Raw genomic sequence first — 20,643 nt, forward strand, 5'->3', positions numbered from 1 at the left:
AAGAAAAAATACTTTAACCCAGAGATCCCACTACCATCTTAATTCAGTATTCAGGGACTAGAACAGGGGTCTTTGGAAGCAAGTGAAGTAAGACTAACTGATCCAGTAGGTAGATCAAGAATTAATTGTGGGGGGGGTGGTGGCTAGTGGTACAGTGGATAGAGTACCGGCCCTGGAGTCAGGAGTACCTGAGTTCAAATCCAGCCTCAGACACTTAATAATTACCTAGCTGTGTGGCCTTGGGCAAGCCACTCAACCTTATTGCCTTGCAAAAAAAAAAAGAAAAGAAAGAAAAAGAAAAGAATTATGGACCATGGTTAAATTTAAAAAAATACTCATTTAGGGCTCAGATATGACAAAGGCTCTGCTCTTAAATTTACATTCTCATAAGGAAGACAAATATTTGAATAGCTGCCATGAAAGGAAGCATGAAATAAGTTCAAAGGAGGTCAATGTAAGGGACTGAAAAAACTGGAGAGCTCACTTCCATCTCAGTGAGGAAGGGAGACAGAGGGGAATATCTCCTGGAGGAAGTATCATATATAATTTGACCCTAAGATCAATAAATGGATATAATGGGGTGAGTCTATTCCATGACTTGAGCTACAGAAATCAGAAAAGGAAGATCAAGGATGAGGAATGCAGAGTAGGCCAGTTTGACTGGAATGCAGACTATGTGAAGGAGAGTAAAATGAGATAAGGTCAAAGATAGTTTGGAGCCAGATGGTAGAAGGCCTTGATCAACAAGTTGTATATCCCTAGATTAGAAATTCCTAATCCTATTTAGGCCTAGACAGCTGTGTGAGAGAGGACTGTTCTTGACAGAATTGGAAATTGAGCTGCTTCCCTTTCTTTTTTAAATTGTACCTCCCTCCAGCTACTTTTCTTAGTTTCTGCAGGGAAACCTCCTTTCTGTTCAAGTGCAGCCAAATCCTTCAGCATGTTCAGGGCTTTCTCACTTTGCTCACACTGTTTTTACCAACTAGAATGCCATATATTAAGTCTTTCCTATGTACCAGGTCCTGGAAATATAAAGCAATACTGAAACAGTCCTTGCCCTTTAAGCAGCTTATATTTTATATGTAATCTTATATACATATATGTGTCATGTAAGTGTCTATAATTTTTTGTTTGTTTTTACAAAACAGTGGAGATAAATGACTTGCCCAAGGTTATACAACTAGGTAATTATTAAGTGTCTGAGGCTGGATTTGAACACAGGTCCTCCTGATTCCAAGGCTGGTACTCTATCTACTGTGCCACCTAACTGCCCTTCTGCTATTATTTTTAGAAGATAAGTGTTAATACAGAGAACATGTACTAAGTATTAAATGAATAGTTCAGAAGTACGGTATATTTAGTGTTCATGAGAGGGAGTTATCTTCCTGGAGGACAAGAGATTTTTAACTGGACTTTGAAGAATGGTTCAAATATATAAGTGAAATGGAGAAAAAAAGATCTTCTAGGCAAGAGTTCTTTTTTTTTAAAGTTTTTATTTATTTTGAGTTTCACAATTTCTCCCCCGTCTCACCTCCCTTCCCCCACCCCCCACAGAAGGCAATCCATCAGTCTCCACATTGTTTCTGTGGTATACATTGATCCAAATTGAATGTGATGAGAGAAATCATATCCCCAAGGAAGAAACAAAGTAAACATAAAGAAACAAAAGTATAAGAGATAGCAAGATCAGACAATAAGGTATCGGTTGTTGTTTTTTTTTAAATTTAAGGGAATAGTCCTTGGTCTTTGTTCAAATTCCTTGGTTCTTTATCTGGATACAAATGGTATTCTCAAATGCAGACAGCCCCAAATTGTCCCTGATTGTTGCACTGATGGATTGAGTGAGTCCATCAAGGTTGATCATCACCCCCATGTTGCTGTTAGGGTGTACAGTGTTTTTCTGGTTCTGCTCATCTCACTCAGCATCAGTTCATGGAAATCCCTCCAGGCTTCCCTGAATTCCCATCCCTCCTGGTTTCTAATAGAACAATAGTGTTCCATGACATACATATACTACAGCTCCAGGCAAGAATTCTAACATGATCAAAGATTTCCCCCCACCCAAGCATGAATGATTGTGGTGTACTTGGGTATAAGTGAGTAAACTACTCTGACCAAACCAGTAGGTTCCTATAGAGGATAAGAGGAAGATTTCAAGGGTCAGATTGTAGGGAGCCTGGAATGCCAGTTTAAGGAGTTTAGACGTTTTTTCTGTAGGAATTTGGAAACTATTAACAGTTTTTGATCTGGGGAAGGACATGTCCAGAACATTGTTTTCAGAAGATTCATCTGACAGCAGGAGCAGGATGGATTGAAAGGGGAGAAAATTAGTGGAGAGAATAGGAAGGAGACTTGAATTATCATGTCATCATTTACCTTTTCTCTTTTCTATAATTAGGATTTACAGTTTCCAAACCTGATGTAATTTCCTTGCTACAGGAAGAGGAAGAACTATCTGGCTCAGATTTTCAAGGAATTCAAGAAACAGAGATCTCAAGAGATACTTATACAGGTGAGTGAGAATAGCCTCCCAGGGACAAAGGATAATAACAGCTTAGCTAGTTAATGAGGTAATTGAAGTTTTCAAATTAATTCAATTTGTATTTCTGGAGTACTTTTCTACATGCCTGTGGTATGCCTATGAATCTCTGCTCTGTGGATTGCCAGTCTTCCCAACATCTGAAGCCATGGAAAACTGAGGCAGGCAAAAAAGATAACACATAAAAGTGAACTGAAGTGGTGGTGAGGGGGGGGATAGAAGATACCTACATGGTAGCAGAGTCCGAGAGAGTGAGAAGCACAACTGGGAAGAAAATGAAGCCCAACTGCCATGGACCCATTACCAAAAATAGAAGCCCCAACTCATCAGTGGGAGAAAAGGAAGCTAGTATGATAAAGGATAGTTCTTTGTTGATAGGTCTCCAGGTACTGAGGAAAATTCCTCTTGAGAGCACAATCATCTTGGTGGTTAAATCTAAGAGAGTCAGAAATGTAACAGGGATGGAAATGAGGAGAGTGCCTTTCTTCCCTTCCCCCATCTGTTGTCATCTCTTTCCCAGCAATAACCAATTGCCACCTTACCCAGATCAGACAGAGGTCTTGATTAGGCATGTCACATCATTTGAGCACTAAACTCAGTCTTACTAGCAGCTCCATAATATTGGCTAAATCCAGAATTCCTAAATGCTTCAAGAAAATAATGGACTCAGATCCCCTTCCAGTTTTACCATAATATAATAAAAATATAAGGTCCTGAAGAGAAACACTATGATGGTATCTCAAGCACTGAGCACAGTGTTTTGCACATTAATAAAATGTAAATTGAATGGAATGGATTGGTTTAGCTTCCCAAGTTCAGTTATTTCTCCTCTAAATTCTCAGTCTCCCCAGGGAATTGAATTGCTATTCTCTCTGATATCTATTATACAAGTTTCTCTTTGCCTCTCTGTAACTTATGTTCAGTCTGGTCATCCTAAAATCTTCCTGTTTATTCCTCTGACCTATGCCACTGCCAACTTTTTTGATGGGCAGGTGGAGGATGCCACGGTCTAGTCTTGGGCCTTAAAATTTCTTAACCCAGTGGTCAGCTTCTAAGGTGACTTTGTTTTTGGCCATCAGGCTTCCACTTTTTGCACATTATTAAATTTTATTTTGAGGCATTGACTTTCTTGGGTTCCTGAGCTAGTCTAGTACCAGATATAAACACTAATTTCTAGATTTCCTGCCATTCCCATTGTTGAATGACCTTTCCTAATGCCCTCTTCCCTTTTTACTTTCTCCCATTTTCACATAATCCAGACTATAAGAAGATATTTTCTAAGGCTTATTTATAAGGGAAAGAGAATATGCAAATTCAGAAAAATCTAAGAAGGTAAAGTAACTAGTAGTGTACCAAAAAAAGTTCTATGGACATCCAGATCTGCAGTGTCTAAACTTTCAGAATTCATCCTTAACTAAAGGTCTCAAGGATCAATGTGAACTATCTCTAGGTTTGGAACTTGACACCTCTTTTACTTTGAGATAAGAATGGTATCTTCAAACATATAAGCCAAGACAGCTAGCGGATAGAGCACCAGCCCTGTAGTCAGGAAGACCTGAGTTCAAATCTGGCCTCAGACACTTAAAAATTGCCTAGCTGTGTGACCATGGGCAAGTCAATTAACTCCACTGCTTTGCAAAAACCAAAAAACCCCAAACCACATATAAGCCAAATTTGATATTTGACTACTTACACTCTGCTGACCCAAGATCATTGGTGCATATTTCCCATCCTGTATTCATTTTTAGCTAGTCAGCAAACCTCCTGTTGACTTGGTAGTCTTTTGCCATTTCATGCAGAATGTGGTTACCTTTGGTTAGCTTTATCTTGGTTTACTTCCAAAGTCTAAGGGTCAGACAGAAGAAATAAGAATAGGTAAATAATGCAGTTTCTAATCAGAATAATTCAACCAGATAAGTCATTCCTATAGGGCATTCATTATTTTCTTTCCTATCTGATCACTTCTCCTATAGCTTTGGCTATTTGTTTACTAATTTTCCAGTTCTATAGCTTGATCAGACTCTTCATCATATCCAGGAGGATTGGGAAAATGTGTGATGAGCACCATATTACCAAGTGAAAATTCTTGCCTATTTCCCTGTTCCCTTTTCTTTGAATAGTGAAGTCCTTTTGGAGAACCATCAGTGCTTTGGGCATATGTTAGAAATTCATTTCAAGGATGATAATTACCTTCCTTTTTTACCTGTTTCCATTTTTCTAGCACAGGGAAAAGATAACATTTGGATTTTCATTTCCTCATTTCAGATTCTGAGTCTGAGATTGAATTGGTAACTCCGAAGCAAGAAGTTTCCGAAGGAGAAGAACATGGAGGGATGTTGAAAAGTCTCCTTAGGAATGTTCCTCGAGGATCCAAGTTTGCAGAACCCTGTGAACGGGAGGACAGCTTAGAAAGGCAGATGGGAAACTCTACCATGGGCAGAGAGAGGATATCCCTGTCCCAGAAGCGAAGTTCCTGGCATATGACAGTCCTTCACCAGGAGGCTCCTGCAGTAGAGGGGAGCCAAGGATGTGATGAATTTGGGGGAAGCTTTAGTCTAAGCTCAAGCTTCATGACACGTCAGGGAGGCTCCATAGGAGGGAAACCCCATAAATGTGACACCTGTGGTAAATGCTTCAAATACAATTCATTACTTATTAAACACCAGAGAATTCACACTGGAGAGAAACCCTATGAATGCAGTGATTGTGGGAAGTGCTTCAGAGGGTGGTCAGGCTTTATTCAACATCACAGAATTCACACTGGAGAGAAGCCTTATGAATGTAATGAATGTGGGAAAGCCTTCAGTCACAGTTCACATTTTACTCAACACCTGAGAATTCATAATGGAGAGAAGCCCTATAAATGTAATGAATGTGGGCAAGCTTTCAGTCAGAGCTCAAATCTTATTCGACACCAGAGACTTCACACTGGAGAGAAACCCTATGAGTGTAGTGAATGTGGGAAAGCTTTCATTTGGAGCTCAGTACTCATTGAGCATCAGAGAATTCACACTGGGGAGAAACCCTATGAATGCAATGAATGTGGGAAAGCCTTCAGAGGGAGGTCACACTTTTTTCGCCACCTGAGAACTCACACTGGAGAAAAGCCGTTTGAATGCAATGAATGCGGGAAAGCCTTTGGTCAGAGCTCACAACTTATTCAACATCAGAGAATCCACTACAGAGAATAACCCCAGGAATATGATGAGTGTGGGGGACGGATGCCTTGATAGAGCAGAGAATCTATTTTGGGGCATGAGCCCATAAAAAAAAATTAAGTTCCTAATGGAAAGGGTTCTTGTCTAATTTTCTTTGTGCAGCAACCTAGCCCAGCACCGCATGCAGTGAGGTAATTAATAAATAATTGGTGATTGGTGATAATAAATTCTTGTTTATAACTGTGTAAAATCCTTCAGTGATTGTTCCCCTATCTTATTTACAGAGGGATCACAAGAAGAGAAGAAAAATAGGAGAGAATGTTAAGGGAAAAAATTAAAATTTGGGAAATAAGTTAATGGTGACCAATTCCATAAAGATCTCAAGGATTAGAGAACATTAAATGGAGAATACTAGATTTGGCTAAGAAGAGATTGAGGGTGTTAAGGGCAGTTTAGGTAATCGGTCACCACCAACATTACTTAGCTCCCATTTGAGGGGGGTATTAAAAAAGAGAGACTGGGGGCAGCTAGGTGGTGCAGTGGACAGAGCACTGGCCCTGGAGTCAGGAGTACCTGAGTTCAAATCCAGCCTCAGACACTTAATAATTTCCTATCTGTGTGACCCTGAACTAATCACTTAACCCCACTGTCTTGCCAAAAAAAAAAAAAAGATTATAATAGCATTCATATCCTTGGGATTGTCTGAGTGGAGGAGAATGAAATAAATGTTCTTAGATAATCACCAGACAGACAGAGGGGACCTTGAAGAGTGGAAAGAAAAATTGTGTTCACCCTTCTTAAGATTTAATTTCCACCTCCTTTCCTATCAATTCTTGCCCTTCCCTTCTCTAACTCGCCCATGTTTGTTTTCTTACTGTGTTTCTACATAGAGGGGGCAGGGTTTGATAGAACAGGGGATTCAAAAAGGGGGTCATATCTTACCTTTGTGTGAAATTTGTGGCCAAAGCAAAATCACTCCCTACCCCTTAACTGTGTACAAGCATGGAGCTAAGTTAAAAAGTACCTTGATAGAATACCTTGCAATGAGCACCACAGTATCAATAATAAATCATTGTTAAAGTTCATTCAGGGTAGAATTCCACTTATAGCTTTAATGAAGTCACTTGATAGTGTAAAAGACTTACTGAATGGTAAAAGAGAATTGGAATTCTAGTAGTTGCCTTGTTCAACCCTCACCCATGTTCCACCAAGTCCACATGGGAATGAATGCATCTATAGTTTTCCTGGTAGTTATCTTGGTTCTAAGGAAATATTTTTGCTGATAGGGAACTTACTGTGTCCAGGAGCAGTTCAGGTCTGAATTTTAGGACTCTGGTCTCTATCACTCACTCAGTATACACATGTACCTCATTTGGCCCTCTTGGGCTAAACAGTTAAATCTCACTCTTACATAAAAACCCTTAATTTGAAGGCATTTTATGATGTTCAGTTTTCTCCAGTGATTTCAACTAACCCTCATGTCCTAATCCCTTTCATTCTGATTGTCTTTTGGATGTGTTCCAGTTTTTTAATTCCCACTTAAAATATGGTGCCTAGAAACACTACAAGTTTAACCATGACATATAAAAAAAGATCCTAATTTTTAAATTTCTTTTTTTCCTGAGGAAGGTATAAAAAGTTTTTCCTGAACTTCTTCTGAGGTGGATACATTAGACCAGAGATTTTGCCATACTGGATTAACCTCACAAACATCTGGATCTATGATATATCTGATAGAGACCCCAAGCAATGTGTGGTGGTAGTTCATAGTTCTTCCTGTTGGTGTCCTCAGAGGTTAATCTTACCTTAGTGATTTGTTATGCGTGTCACCAGAGAGTTCACACAATTCTATTTTGAAATAGTTAATAGGTTCAGCCTTATATCCCCCCATCAGGGAATTCTCAACCACCATGAATTGTGTGACATAAAAGTTAGCATTCTATCTCAGCTTAGCTCTCAAATTTATAGAGTTGTTCCTTTAATCTAGTATTGGTTTACATAACTCTTCACATCCCATTCATCATTTTAGGGACTTCAAACAAAGTAACCTCAACCTCATTCATTCCTTTAGGAGTCTTTAGAATTTAGAGACCTACACTTTACAATTAAGGAAACTGGGACCTGGTGTGGGGAAGGACTTTACTAAAATAATATTAGGAGGGGCAGCTAGATGGCACAGTGGATAGAGCACTGGCCCTGGAGTTGAGTACCTGAGTTCGGATCTGGCCTTAGACACTTAATAATTACCTAGCTGTGTGGCCTTGGGCAAGCCACTTTTAACCCCAATGCCTTGCAAAACCTAAAATAAAAATCATATTGGGAATAAATATCAGAGTCCAGACTTGAACCTATATCTTCCATCTAGTTCTCTTATTCCTGAAGTCTTGTGGTCAGAAACTTATTTGACCCATGGTTTTATTCATGCTTCCTAGGTTGACATTTGTCATTTTTGTTTCTAGTCTGGATAGCACATTTGGCCCTCTAATTCCTTCATCTCAATTTTTATATTCTATGATTCTAATATTGAGTTTTCCAGGATGATTGATTCACCTGATAAATTATGTTTCATCAGTGAGAGTTTAAGGAATGGAATCCTCTCTCCAGTTCTCCCTCTCAAAGTAATGTTCTTTTATTATAAAACAGCTTTTTAAAGCTCAGGTTTTACCTACTAGTTCCAATAGTGAGTATTGTGGGTATTTTGGGGTGTGTGTGTGTGTGTGTGTGCGCATGCATGCTTGGAAAAAAGCAAATGCTTAAAGTAAAAGGCACAGTCCCAGCAGGTTTCAGTCTATATCAAGTTCGCCATGATAGATAACTTACCATCTATCAAGGTAGCAAATTTCATTTTTCAACAACTCTTAATTCTTTCCTGAATGTGGCAAGACCACTATATTCAAGGTCCAGGAACCCTTCCTCTGGTAACAGTTCCAATTGTGTTCTCATTCCTTCAACTACTGAGATCTAGTAAATTCCTTTCACTGAAATACTATTTCTTTATCCCTATTACTCCTTCCCTCTGCCCTTGGTTATCTTCTTTTAGGCCTCACTTTTCAATGCATAAGTTAAAATATAAGTAAGGCCTACTTTTAAGCATTTACTTCCTTGATTATTATAAAACATCCCTTAAGTTCCCCAATTCTATAGTAAACTGGATGGTCATCTAATATAAATTTTGCAGATGAGAAAATAGCTCAGAAAAGTTGTGACTTGCCCAAAGTCACATGGTAGTAAGTAGGAGACTCAACAGACTTTGTATCCAAGCCTTACCAGTACACTCTACTACCTCTATTTGTTAGGAAATTCTTATATTGAATAAAAATCTTACTCCCTATGATTTCTAGCCTTTGGTCTTATTTCTGCCTTCCTAGGAACAAGAGGAATATGTCTTGCTCCTCATAGAATCATATACTCTCATTATAGTAAGACATGTCACCTCAGCTGAGCCATACCCAAAACATGAATCCATTAACAGAATGATCATTTTTTTTCATTGAATCTCAAGTCTGTTCTTCAGGCTAAACAATACCACTAATGTCAAATTTCCAATGACAGTTTTAAGTTCAATATCCTGAGTGCCCTTCACCAGGTAGGTAATGCAGGCAGAAGATGCTTTAAGCTATACAATGAGTAGGCTATATATCAATGTGTCTTCAGGGCAGGAATGGAGTCATAAGTCATATATTTAGAGCTAGAAGGGAATTAGAGGTCATCTATTCAGAGACTCATAGACTTATAGCAGGACTGGAGAGGACAAACTGCCAACCCCCTCATTTTTTCAGATGATGAAACCAAGGCTCTTGAAAGGCCAGTTGGTCAGCCTCCCCCAATCTCTGCCTCATGTTACAGTGATATAACTAGTGAATAGTAGAAATGATATTTGAATGAAGATCCTTTTCCTCCAAATTGAGTGGTCATATCACTATACACTGAGGCTTCCGTTGTGGGACAGCTCTGACAGTAATTGTGCCTTCAAGTTGTTTACGATACTTTAAATTGCTGGTCAAGGAGGTGTTGATTACTAGGTTTATAGACTCTTCCTAAATCCCCAAATCACCTGAAGCACCTGAAAGGGCAGAGAAACAAAAGCTATCATTAAGTATTGTGTTTTACTGTTTACAGAACATGATTTTCATAATAGTTCTACAAAATAAACAATGTAGTCCATCCTCATTTTACAAGTGAGGAAAGTGGAATTCTTAGCAGTTAACTAAATTCTATGTATTTTGGAAGTTGTAAGAGATGAATGCAAACAAGTCAGTATCACTTTTTCCAAAGACCCATTAGAGTTCTGTCACTGATTGTGTGAGAGGATAAGCTCATATTCTCCATGTGGGAAGGAGACTTAGATTCCCTTGCTCTCCCCATTCTGATCTTTCAACTGACTTTTAAATTTTCTTTTTCAGTGCTTCTTTCCCCTCTTATTCATTCATTCATGTTCATTTTTCAAATTTTTGTTAAGCACTTATTGCCACCAGGATTTGTTTTTAGGGTTAAAGACAAGAAAGCACTCTTGCCTTCTCAAATGTGGACATAATGATTGCTAATAGGAGTAGAAAAAAAATAACATTTGTTTAAGATAAAACTGATAAAAACTTAAAAAGAAGCAGTTTCTCAATCAAAATGTTAAGAAAAGACTGAAGACCTTGCTTCATTTTCCACTTGCTTACACACCTTTGGACTTCAGCATGGCCCAGGTACTGGTACTCATTCATCAGTATCTTCTGCTCCTCAATCCCCTTGGATTGGAGAACCTCTAAGGATACTGCTCAGGCCAACCATCTCTTCATTTCCTGGTTACTCTTTCAGACTTATCCACGTTTCAGGTATTTTCCCCTGCACTGCACCCCATCCTTTTCAGTTTTATTTTCCTTGAAAATAGGAACTTTCTTTTTCATATTTGTATCCTTAGCACTTAGAACATACAGCCTGGCCCATATGAAGTGCTTAGTGAGTATGACTGATCAGATAGAGAACTACCCTTCAGAAGGTGGCACAATAACTGAGTTAATTCACCTGTGACTTTTAAAATTCATAAAAAAAATAAAAATCATAACTGAGAAATGGCCAGTCAAATAACTTTTGGGGACCATAAGAAGACTATCTAAGGACTACTGGAGTAATCTTGACAGAAAGGTGCATCTTTTGAATTTTGCATCATAAATTAGAGATAGGTCATTGGGTATGAAGAGGCACTGATCTGAGCTTTAGAAGCTATAGGCCATAGGAGAAGAAAGCTATGAGGAAAGAAAAAGAGGTGGCTGGCTAAGAGAATAGAGAAAACTGAATACAAGAGGAGTTGGAGACAGAAGACCCAAGAAGGCAGCTGAGGAGCTATTTACAGAAGACAGAATGTGGCAAGCAAACAGGTGCTTAGTCCATTGAGAGAGATGAAAGGCTGCCTGGCAGACTGTGTAGTTGCTAAAAGTTCAATATGGAGAGCTGTCTGAGCTTATATACTCTAATGTAATCTATTACCTGAAAGAGGGGATTTCTCTCAAGTGGTACTTTGTTGATTTTTTTTTGCTGTCTCAGGTTTGAGAAAGAGAAAAGAAAAAGAAAGGTTTTACATTTGCTTTGCAGTGAGAAGAGGTTTGGCTTTCCTGAGAGCTGACAGTATAAAACATAAACATCTACTTTTTTGGAAAAAATGACTGGGGAAGGATTCTTGACCATAATTGTTATCTTTGGCTTGAAAAGGAGAAAGTCCTCAAAATCCTAAAACATATATGAGGAGTTTGACAGTTCTCAGCATCTTCCTAAGAATAGTTGTGTGTGAAGAGTCTGTTTTAGTAGACCAAGAGTAGTAGCAGAGAAGGAGTTTGTAGCATCATACCAAAGTCAGCTAGGCTTGTGAAGGCCTGAACACGTAAGTTCCCTTACTAATGTGCCCCCCCCCCACCGCTAGACTTCTGTAAAGGTCTTCCCATAAACATTTTGTGTGTTGGTAAAGAGTGTGGCCCTGGTTTGTTGTGGTTCAACTTGATTACTCCTACACTCATCTTCTGCTAAGTAAATATGATTATCTTGTCTACTGCTGAGAAAAGATTATGATTGTTCCTGTTTTTGCCTTCCAATGAATAAATATTACAATTATTCTTGCTTTTGCCTTACTAAGTAAATGTTCCTTGTTTAAGAGTTAACTGTCACTGTGACTGATTAGATGGAACTGGGAGGCTCACAGGTGGGGGGGGGGCTCAGTCTATAAGCTGAAATGTATTCACTCTTCCTTCACCCCACTCCATATAAACACAGTAGCTTTACCCTCTGATCCTTAGAGAGAAGAGAGTAAGAGGTGTTATCCTGTGGTTGTGGTAGCTGTCAGCCCTCACTTGGTTGGGGCTGGAGAGAGAGAAGCCTACAGGGAGTCACCAAGACCCCAGAAAGACAGATGATGCTTAACTGCATCTACAGGATACACTAGCAAGAGGCATCAGCCAGGTATATACCTGGATAATGTGTCCCTTGGGGGAAGCGCAGGCTTTCAAAGACACAATTGTTGTAGTTTCATCAAGGAGGCCCCCCCCACACACACACACAAAACTGATATGAAATAAAAAATAACAGCCATGAGAACACGTCCCATCCCTCAAAAAAGGCAGCTACATCTGTGGGAGGGGTCTGCACCTAGCTGGGTCTCGACTGCTCCCCTTCTCGGTCAGGATCTTTCGCCCAGTCCCATCTGCCCTATCCCCACCAGATTAGAAAGGCCCTTGTTATTCCCACTTATCCTCCCCTGAGTGGGAGAAGGAAGATAGAGCAGAAAGTAGTTGGGAGGCCCAGACTCAGATACACTTTCTCTAACTGCTGCACAGTGTAGCCATCCTTTGACTTAGCTAATGGACGCCCCCCACCCTCCACCCTCCACTGCTGCATTCCTTCCCCAATCCCGAGTCACCTCCAGCTCTCAGATTCTATGGAATGAGAAAGAGAAGCCAAAAGCATCCTAGAATGGCATGGGATTTCTTTGTCCCCGGTCTCTCTTACATCTCCCCCACACCCCCCCACGTCTGAGTAAGATCTTGCTCTGCCCTTTTCCATCTCAGAAGAATTTACCCAGGCTGGACAGAACTTTCAGACCTCCCAATTGATAACCCATAGAGACATCATATTTATATCTTGCTCTGATTTTTTTTTCAGAATAAATAAACATTAAAGACCTATTTATCTCTAAGTACTAGGAATACAAAAAGAGGCAAAAGTCAGACCTTGTCCTCAAGGAACTTAGGGGGAGACAACAAGCAAATAATATAAAAAGCAAGATATCTATATATACTAGATATATAGGATGTAATTAACAGAGCACCAAGATTAAGAAGGGAAAGACTTGTTATTTTACTTTTGATAATTCTAAATTTTATGTAATGAATGAACCGACTTAATTGATATTGAGCTTCCCTGTTACTGGAAGGAAAGGGTATCTAATCACCTCTAGAGAATGTTACATAGGGCATTCATACAGTGTATAAGTTCCAAGAACACTTCCAATTCTGTGATTCTAGCTAGGTGGCTCAGTAAATAGAGCCCTGGAGTCAAGAGAACCTGAGTTCAAATGTGACCTCAGACTTAATAATTACCTGTGTGGCCTTGGCCAAGTCACTTAACCCCATTGCCTTGCAAAAACCAAAATAAATAAATAATTCCATGCCAATAAAGAAAATCTAATATTACTAAGTAATTTAATGTTGGTAGACTATGTATTGTAGAACAGTTGCTAATCTCCAATGATAAATGGGGTTTCTTCCCTAGGTGTTCCCTCCATCAGTGAAATTACTGATAAAGATAAAAATTCTATTTGGATTCATCCTTCCAGTGTAAGATTGGTTAAAGATCTCAACTCCCAGTTATTATTCAGTATAATGTCTTTTTGAAGGGTTAACATGGTATAATAAACAAAATTCTGCCTCTCATTCTGTGGCAAAATAGAACTTCCTCTGGTATTTAAAGCCTTTTACAATCTGTCTCTAGCCTAACTCTACATACTTATTCCCCCTCACCCACATAACAGTCAAGCAGACTTCCTTGTTTACAATTAACATTCCATCTCCTGTTAGGGTGCCATTACAGGAGCTGTCCCCATGCCTTAAATTCTTTTCAGCCTCAGCCCTTCTACCCTCCTTTTTGAATCTCTAGTTTCATTCAAGACCTAGTTTAGATACCACTTCATACAAAGAGCCTTTCTTGATGCCTTTCCTGCCCTTCCCTCCTAGGCCTCAGTTGTTAGAATTCTTTTATCTTTCTCTCTAGAAATAACTTTAGATTTACTCATCTGGATATATGTATCTCTCTAATGGATTCTAAACTCCTCAAGAGCAAGGACAATGTCATGGTTCTCTTTGTATCCCTGGTATCTAGCACAGTAACTTGTAATATATAGGAGGTGTTTAATTATGCTTATTGAATTGTTTGTGGACAAGTCACTTGCCTGTGCCAGTTTCTTCGTTGAATGTGTAAAATCTGTAATATCTACTTTATAGAGGGTTTTTTGAGACTTAAATGTGCTTTACAGATCTTAAAATGTTAATACTATTGAATCAGTTGGATCATAATGTTGCCACTGGGATTTTTGGGGTCACCAGAAAAGCATAGGAATTTGGGGACCACTGAAAAGCAAAAGATTGTATGCTCTCTGGGATGTCAAAACTGCTAAGGATTTTATTATAGCAAATTATTACAGATATACAGATCAAAATTCCTAGAAAAAGCAGTAATCACTTCAATAATAAACTAGGTGAAGTTTGAGGGAGAGAGAGAAACAGCCCCAGGCCACATGGCATGCAGGCTCATGGTGAACCACCAGGGTCCTTGCATAGGAGCACATGACCTGGGAAGGAAAGAGAGATGTAGACATCCTGCAAGAGAGAGAATCAAGAAGAGACCAAAAGGGGCCGTGTTTCCTGTTAAATAGTCTTCAGTGATAAGTCGGGCGGGGTGGGGTGGGGTGGGGCACTTGGGAAGTGGTCCTACACCTAGGGCCAGGCATCTTCCAATGGCAGGCTATGTACAAGTTCCTTCCTGTCCCAAGGTGTGTCACCTCTAAGTTCAACATGTCATTTCTGGTCAGGCTAGTGTCTCACTGGTCCTTCCTGTCCCAGGGTTAAGTGGAGGAGAAAAAGATGGACAAGATTCAAAACAACAGGGTCAAGGGGAGACAGGATACAATCAACAGGGGGTCAGTTTACATCTCGGGAGCAAACAGCCCTCCACAATTAAGATTTTAGCAGCATTAAAGCTACATTTATAAGTCTCTGCATCAATGTTTTCAGCAACCACATTCCTCAGTACAGATTAAAAGGATCTCAGCTGGATAATAGTTAGCAGCATGAGCTTTTGGCAGTTGTTTGTCCTTCAGTTTTGAATTAGACCATGACATCAGGGAGGTGATACCATGACATGCATGTGAATTGGATTTGAATGAGGGGGTGCTGTGCTAAGTCACCCGCCACACCTGTGCAGTAGACAGAGCACTGGTCAGCCTCAGATACTGGATACTTACTGGTTATGTGACCTTAGGCAAATCACTTAACCCTGATTGCCTGGCATCCAGGGCAATTTCCAGTCATCCTGGTTCATATCTGGCCACTGGACCCAGATGACTCTGAAGGAGAAATCCAATTCCTGTGCCTTTGTGTTGGCATCACCTCCCTGATGTCATGGTCTTCTTTGAGAACAAACATCATCGTCATGATCCTCAGTTGAGAGGTAGGATTGATTTGCTCTGTACACAGGATGTTCTTAAGAAATGTTTTTTGAAATTCTTTATATTCTTAAGGCTTTTAAAGACAGGTCATTGACTTTGTTGTCTGAGAGTAACCAAGATTTAGAGGCTGTATGAAGCTTGATTGAAAGGAATTGGGCATTTAAAATATGGAGATGGTGAGGAAGAAGACAGAATAAAAGCTACCTTGGGAAAGCTGTCTATTTGAAAGAAGACTCAAAATTCTTTTGGGGAGTAGATGGAATGATAACTAAGGAGAGAAAACAAAGCTGCTCAGTTTTTATTTTGCTTCTATTTTTACTCCAAGGAGAAAGACCTTTGTACTGGGAAGAAGGGAACAAAATGTCTAATGCAGTTGATAAGTAAGGAGATAGTAAATCATCTGACCCAAATCAATAGCATCTTCTCGTACTGGGGTGTGTGTGTGTGTGTGTGTGTGTGTGTGTGTGTGTGTGTGTGTGATTGCTGAGCTGCTGGCAACCTTTGAAAAATTGTGTACCACAGAAGTGACCACCTCGAATAGAGGGGGAAGGAGTATTTATACATTAAAAAGAACAAGGGGATCATTTGCTCACAAATAAGTCATTGATACAACAGCTAAAGGAGATGGCTATCATCTCCCCCTTATTTAATATTTAACAAATACCCGAAACCTATGGGGTTCTCACAAAGATAACTGTCCAGGCTTCCCAAATTCTTACCAGCCGCCTTCCTGTGATTGTTAGCACAGTTAACAGTAGGAGAGATTCGTGATCCTTAGTGGTGGTGACCTGAGCATTTAGGCTTTGGTCAGTAGCGTGAGTTGTAAAACTCAGAAACTTTGACAAACTTCATGCAATGATGTATCATTATGTATCAACGTCACGAATGTTTCATATATGTAAATACCCACATATGATCCACTTACAGACTGCACACATACACAGCTATAGCTACGGCTCTCTCTAAGCACATGCGGCGTGCCAGCCCGGCGCCAGCCCTCCTCCGCAGTCCAGACCCAGCCTCAGCCGTTCACCAGCTGCAGGACCCTGGGCAAGTCATAGCCCCCGGCTGCCTCAGTTTCCCCCTCTGTAACACGAGCTGTGGAAAGACAACGCGGCTTTGCTCTCCCGTAGCTTCGCCAAGAGGCGGCCAAGGCGGGGTCCACAGGCATGGCCCCCGAGCGCGCGAGGCTGCACAGAGAGGGGGGCCGCCGGCGGCCTAGAGCGCCCCGGATGTTGGCTGCGGGCGGCGGCCCCTCCCCGCGCCCTTCCGGCCGGCGCCGCACTGCGGTTTGGCGATCGCGGCTGGCGGAGCGCGGGGGCGGCGGTAACATTGTTCCCGGCGCGGCTACTTTGTATCCTTCCTCCCGCGGGCTAAGGGCGGGGCGGGCGGGGGGCGCTCCCAGGGGCTCGCGCTCGGGCTCTCCCCGCCCCCACCTCGGCGCGCCCCGCCCCAGGCCCGGCGCCGCTTGGGTAATGCTCGTCCCCTCCCCCGCCCCTCCCCCGCCCCGGGCCTGCCCCTCCCCCGCCCCGGGCCGGGGCCGGGCTGGCTGAGGCCGGGCTGGGCCCCCGCGCCGTCTCCCCGCCCACTCGCGCCTGTCTCCCCGCAGGGCGCAGCGGAAAGACCCCAGCGGGGGCTCCCTGGAGGAGCGAGCGGCCCGCGGAGATCCCAGACTCCGGGAGCGGTAGGTGGGCCCGGGGCCCTCGAGAGCCCCGGGCAGCGGAGGGGGCGGGGCCGCCCCTTTGAAGCCACAAAGACCGGGTTCTTTTTTTTTTTAAGATTTTATTTCTTTTGAGTTTTACCATTTTCCCCCATTCTCGCTTCCCTCCCCCACCCCCCAGAAGGCAGTCTGCCAGTGGATACATTGTTTCCATGTTGTCCATTGATCTCGGGAGAAATCCTGCCCTCCTGGAAGAAACAAAGTATAAGTGATCCCAGGATCGGGCAATGAGACAGCAGGTCTTTTCCTAAATTAAAGGGAATACTCCTTGGTCTTTGTTCAAACTCCACAGTTGTTTCTCCGTATACAGATGGTCTTCTCCATCGCAGACAGCCCCAAATCGTCCCTGGTTGTTGCCCTGATGGAATGAGCCAAAGACTGGGTTCTTAAACAGCACGAGCCAGGGAAGGGATGGATTTGAGCTCGGGCTCATTCAGTTGTCTGTCCACAGAGTCCCACTTCTTTTTCTAGAACAAACGGGGAAGGGATGAACAACTATATCGTGCCTGTTAATAAGGGCTTTAGAAATGATATCTCACTGGATCAGCTCATCAAACCCAGGAGAGAGGTGCCCTTACGACCCTCGTTTTATAGTTGAGACAAACCGATTAAGTGACTCGTCCGAGGTCACACAGCTAGTAAGTGTCTGAGGCTGCATTCTGACCACCGGACAAATGCAGGCTTCCTCTGTGGTGGCTCTTAGAATCATTGAATAGTAAAGACAAAACTTTGTTCAAAGGAATTATTTGGGTCATTCATTTGGCAAATATTAAGTCAACACTTACTTAGTAGTCACCCTCTGTGGGGGAGAGAATGCTTGACTGAGATCATAGCTTCATAGATTTAAATCTGGAAGAATCTTAGAGATTCAGAGATGTCAGACTTACTCCAGAGTGGGATGGGATGCTGTTGAACCAGATTAGAACGATGCTGGGAAATGTTTAACACAACAAATACAAATACAATACAATATAATGTTAACCTTACGGTTTTCTAAATCAGTACGCATCCAAAAGAAATTCATTTCTTTTTGAGTTTGACACCACTGTTGTAAGCCAACCTTTTTCATTTTTCAGAGGAAGAAACATAGATCCAGTGAATTACTTCCCTAAAATCACAAGCCCTGGACCTGAGGCCCTTCATATCCTTCCTCCAGACATCTAAGGTGGGGGTGGGATGAGGGTAAGTGGGGGTGGTTAGGGGATTTACTGTGCTTAACTGTGCTCATTTCTGATCAGACAAAAAAACCGAGATGGTAACCCTCAAGGAGCTAACATTTTTTTTAGGGTTTTTTTTTTTTTTGCAAGGCAAATGGGGTTAAGTGGCTTGCCCAAGGCCACACAGCTAGGTAATTATTAAGTGTCTGAGACCAGATTTGAACCCAGGTACTCCTGACCCCAGGGCCCGTGCTTTATCCACTGCACCACCTAGCCGCCCCCAGGAACTAACATTCTAATGGGGAAGGCAACTTGAAAAAAAAATTTTACTTATAGCATATATACATATGTACACACACACACACATACACATGTACAGTGCAAATAGAAAATATTCTCAGAAGGAAGTCTCCAGCAAATGAGGAGGGGGGTCAGGAAGTAAGGAAAACAAGACCAGGTCCTCTGACCTCAAGTGGAGAGCCCTTTGAATTAATCCAGTTTCCCAAAGCCTAGTTGCAATTGCTTGGCCAGCATTCTCTGCCTTCTGGTTTCTTTCAGGTTTCAGCATAAATCCTACAATCTTCAAGAAGCCTTTCTGGATCCTCCTTCATTCTAGTTCCTTCCCTTTGATGGTCATCTCCATTTTATCCTGTATTTGTCTTGTTTGTAGGAAGTTGTTTACATATTGTTTCCCCTTTAGACTTCAAGTTCCTTGAGAGCAGGGACTTTTCCTTTCTTTTGGATCCCAGCTCTAGGTGTCCAGCACATAGAAGAGGAGCTTAATAAAGTTTATTGACTGACTGACTGACTCTAGCTTAGTCCATATAAATAAGCAGGAAATTAAATTGAAACTAGGAGAATCCAGGGAGTTGAGAACAAAGCAACACTGAGTTCAACGTGTCCTGCCACTGCACTCAGACAAAATACATATTAATGTGGTGAAAGAATTGGCACTGTGAGCAAGAGCTGCTAGTAGTTTTTGAGGAATCATGGCAAATGGGGAACATATTAGAAAACTAGAGATTCAATGACATCTCAACCTTCAAAAGAAGAAGTTTTCGTGCTCTTTAGGTCCTCTCTGCCAGCAACAGGAACATTCCTCAAGTGAGATGGCGGCTGTGGAGTTCAAGCAAGAGTCCTCTCCTGTTGCACCTGCTGTCGTCACCTTCTCACCTGAGACACAGTCTGGACTTCAGCTCTACCAGGATCCTCCTGACCTCGATGATCATGGTATAGCCCCTCAAACTCTGCATCTTTTCTGATTCCATACTTAGTTTTGCTTTGTTCCCTTATTCTTAGTGAGTCCTTATGACCTGTCAGCCTTTTAATTACCCTCTTCCCAGTTGTAATCTCTGTCCCACTGCTGTAGTCTGGAGCTGATTTTTGGGGAAGTCCCACCAATTATAAAAAGGAAATGCTCTTCACAAAGAGCCACATGGCTTCATCAAGGACCAGAGTTGCTTTTGTGACATGATTATGAAGAAAGTAGATCAGAGGAATGCTCTGAATGTAGTTTAACCAGGTTTGAGCCAAGCAACTGACAGTTTTGTCTTATTTTTGTGGAAGATGAAAAGATAGAGGCTAAATGATGTTTTATTTAGATGAATTTGGAATTGAATGACTGGTCCCATTCTAAATGGTTTGATGTCAGCTTGAAAGGAAATCTCTAGAGGGATTCTGAAGATGAATTTAATAGGACTAAACAGAAAGTCTTTCAATTGAATTTTAGAATTCAATTTTACAAGTACAAAATAGCGGACAGTATGACTACAACTGAGGAAAGTTGATATACTGTAATGTTAGAAGAGGGGCATGGCATCTTATTCAGACAGAGAGAGAGAGAGCAGGCCCTACACCATCTTATAAAGACAGACAAGGAGGCAGCAGGCCCTGTCTTTTAAGTCCAAGTTCTGAGGCAGTGCTCAGGAGGGACTTAAATATCTTAATCTTTATTATCTATTTTACCACTTTTATATTCCTTTTTTTTTTTTAGGTTTTTGCAAGGCAATGGGGTTAAGTGGCTTGCCCAAGGCCACACAGCTAGATAATTATTAAGTGTCTGAGGCCGGATTTGAACTCAGGTACCCCTGACTCCAGGTGCTCTATCCACTGCACCACCTATTCGCTCCCCCACTTTTATATTCTTGATCAGCCTTCTCACTCTCCCCAAATCTGTTTTTCTTATTCCATGGGTTCATTTTCTACTCTTATCCTGGAATTCTCTCCAATAACTTCCATTTGTCATATTATAGGATTTAAGAATTGGAAAGGTCCTTAAAGATGTTTATAGTCCAGTCCAGTGAGTTAGTTAATCAACATTTATTATCTATTTATTGTGCAAAACCTTGTGTTAGACATTAGGAGAGGGAGTT

At 41.3% G+C, this 20,643-nt stretch overlaps 1 protein-coding gene and 1 long non-coding RNA gene across 11 annotated transcripts in view; one reads left to right on the plus strand and one right to left on the minus strand.

Moving 5' to 3' along the window:
* The window catches only part of LOC141500053 (uncharacterized), a 44,918-nt gene that overhangs the window by 19,680 nt on the left and 4,595 nt on the right, over positions 1-20,643 (plus strand). The window contains exons 1-4 of one of the 10 annotated variants that reach the window (XM_074202933.1): positions 16,713-16,866; positions 17,004-17,078; positions 18,191-18,279; positions 19,343-19,501. In XM_074202933.1, the coding sequence (XP_074059034.1) occupies positions 19,381-19,501 (121 nt within the window). In that variant the 5' untranslated portion in view covers positions 16,713-16,866; positions 17,004-17,078; positions 18,191-18,279; positions 19,343-19,380. Of the gene's footprint in view, positions 1-2,398; positions 2,513-4,804; positions 5,705-16,712; positions 16,867-16,924; positions 17,079-17,109; positions 18,297-18,829; positions 19,502-20,264; positions 20,353-20,643 lie in introns of those variants that run through there. The other 9 variants (XM_074202939.1, XM_074202932.1, XM_074202931.1 and 6 more) reach the window with 9 other exon arrangements.
* On the minus strand, positions 1,554-12,526 carry LOC141500060 (uncharacterized). The gene is made up of 3 exons (XR_012471827.1): positions 4,730-12,526; positions 4,233-4,384; positions 1,554-2,974 (listed from the first exon to the last, which is right to left on the minus strand). It is a non-coding gene; the product is annotated as an uncharacterized LOC141500060 (long non-coding RNA).

Source organism: Macrotis lagotis, chromosome X, assembly GCF_037893015.1.
Source record: "Macrotis lagotis isolate mMagLag1 chromosome X, bilby.v1.9.chrom.fasta, whole genome shotgun sequence".
NCBI classification, from domain to species: domain Eukaryota; kingdom Metazoa; phylum Chordata; class Mammalia; order Peramelemorphia; family Peramelidae; genus Macrotis; species Macrotis lagotis.